The 2231-nt window shown below is 32.9% G+C and overlaps 1 protein-coding gene across 1 annotated transcript in view; it reads right to left on the bottom strand.

Moving 5' to 3' along the window:
• Positions 1-2231, bottom strand: part of LOC119591356 (mitochondrial ribonuclease P catalytic subunit-like) — a gene marked incomplete at its 5' end in the record, with an annotated part of 14486 nt that overhangs the window by 8174 nt on the left and 4081 nt on the right. The window contains 4 exon segments of the mRNA XM_037940093.1: positions 178-320; positions 434-610; positions 1464-1536; positions 1652-1857. Coding sequence (XP_037796021.1) covers positions 178-320; positions 434-610; positions 1464-1536; positions 1652-1857 — 599 coding nt within the window.

Genomic DNA, 2231 nt, shown 5'->3' with positions numbered 1-2231 from the left:
CAACTATAGGTCTGTATATTCACTCTGCATACTGGTATATTGATTTGTTCAATCTTATAGGCAGGTAACCAAACAACTAATCATATTACAATATACATTTCAATACATTATAATTCTATACATTTACAACTTCAGTATAGGCTTAAAATCTGTGCACCAAAAGTGTATTCAACTTACAGGTTATCGAGGGTGTATACATCGGCCATCTTTTTTACAGCATTAAAATCAACTCCAGACCATTCCCTCATGTGTTTCCTGCCAATGACCAATATGCGACCATTCCTGACTGTGGAGCATAACTTTTCCACTACATGCTTCAACTAGAATAATAAAAAAGAGAAATATATATTTTTCAGGCTAAATTTAATAAAATGCAAGTTATGTACATTCAAAAAAATGAGGAAGAAAAATATAATTTTTTTGTCACTCTTACCATAACAGATCGCTGACTAAGGGGTTTCTTTCCTGCAAGGTATGATACATTAAGGCCATCGACTACTACAGAAAATGGCCCTCTTTGTTCTAAAAATGTCTGGAACTTGTGCCACTCTTCAGGACTACTCGAACGAAATATATCTGAGCCATGAAGAACACGTGGCACATATTCATTCTGTTAGGAAATGCATGGTAGATCAAATCATCTATGTGGAACATAAAAATTTATCTTCATTAAAGTAACAATTTACATATATCTCTCACATACCTCAGTAATTAAAATAGCACTGGTCCATATCAAATACAAATGAGATAAATCTAGTTGCTGGGAGCAATGGACATGATAACTAATGGTAAAGGTAATGGTAATGAGTATTAGGAGAGAGCCTGTTCCAGTCATATATGGTGTGAGGGAAATATGCATGCTTATGCAATTCTGGTCAGTTATGGTATGTGGTATTTGTGTTGCTGCAGTATTATGTGTCATTTATGCTTAAATGGTTATGTATATATTTTTGTACAACTATCAGTTCTTAAGTTTGACTTCAAATACTATATATTTAATGTTTCCACTGAATTATTTCATCAAATCCATAGGTGTTTATGTGTCTGAATCAGCTAGACTTATTATTGGTATTTCCTAAAATGTGTGTATTATGTTGTCTGTTTGCACAATACTCCAGTGTTCTTAAGCCAAGCATACAGTCATGTGAATTCCAGACTAGGAAATCTAATGTGTGAAGTGCTCTGTAAATATCATGATCAGGGTGTTTCGAACTTGAGTTTATAGGTAGAAAGAATCCAAGACAACTAGTGGATATGACTAATAGAAGTAGCTGTTGTAGAACTTAGTTGATATAGACTGGTGACTATTGATGTACTGGTCAAATCAACGAGATTTACAGAAATATATATTTACTCAAATTAAACATCTAAACACACATGCATGCACGCACTAACATACACACACATACCACAATCCCACACCCACATCAACACACATTATCATAAAAAACTGAAATAATCACCTGCAACTCTTTAAATTCTGTTTCACTAATGCTGAGCTGATGTAACTGCTGGTTGCAGGCAGGGCATTTTCCACTTCAAATATAATTTCATGTGAAATTATAATTCAAATCAATCATTATTCTATATATTTAAACATGATTTAGCATATATAAGTGAGACAATATCACACCAAACAAAATATGCTGACCTTTTGGACATTTTCACATACAAGTTTGACCATCCCAGATCTTTGCTAAAAAGGTTAGCAATACTCTCAATAACTGGCACTTTGGGGAAGATCTCATAGAGAATCAGCTTGTCTAATAATGTCACCATCATTGACTGCTTTTGCTCAACACCCTCTGCCTTTTCACACTGAGTAATCCACTCCAACAATGTGGAATCAGTTGGCATCTGAAAAAAAAATTACCTAATAACAAAAAGACATACAAACACAACATATAAAATAACACACATAACATTTACAAAGATTCTTATTTTTTCTTTTTAATCAGCTGTAAATTTAACAGCTAGTAACAATGATGAAACAACTAATAACTAAGAGAATTATCATAATGATATGACAAATAAAGAGACTCATAACTACCTCCCAAGAGCAGCATCAAAAATTGGTGAACATGACCTTTACCTCATTTCCTTATTTCATGTTTTCCTTTAAAGTGTGGGTTGGTTCATTATATTTTTATCATATTTTACAGTTCTGTTCACTAAACCATAAGTACCATATATATCACAATCTACTATATAAAGTTTAAATAAATGAAGTG

Source organism: Penaeus monodon, chromosome 28 (assembly GCF_015228065.2).
Source record: "Penaeus monodon isolate SGIC_2016 chromosome 28, NSTDA_Pmon_1, whole genome shotgun sequence".
In the NCBI taxonomy this organism is placed as follows: domain Eukaryota; kingdom Metazoa; phylum Arthropoda; class Malacostraca; order Decapoda; family Penaeidae; genus Penaeus; species Penaeus monodon.
The sequence above is the reverse complement of the archived record's forward strand: the minus strand, read 5'-3'. Positions and strand labels throughout refer to the sequence as shown.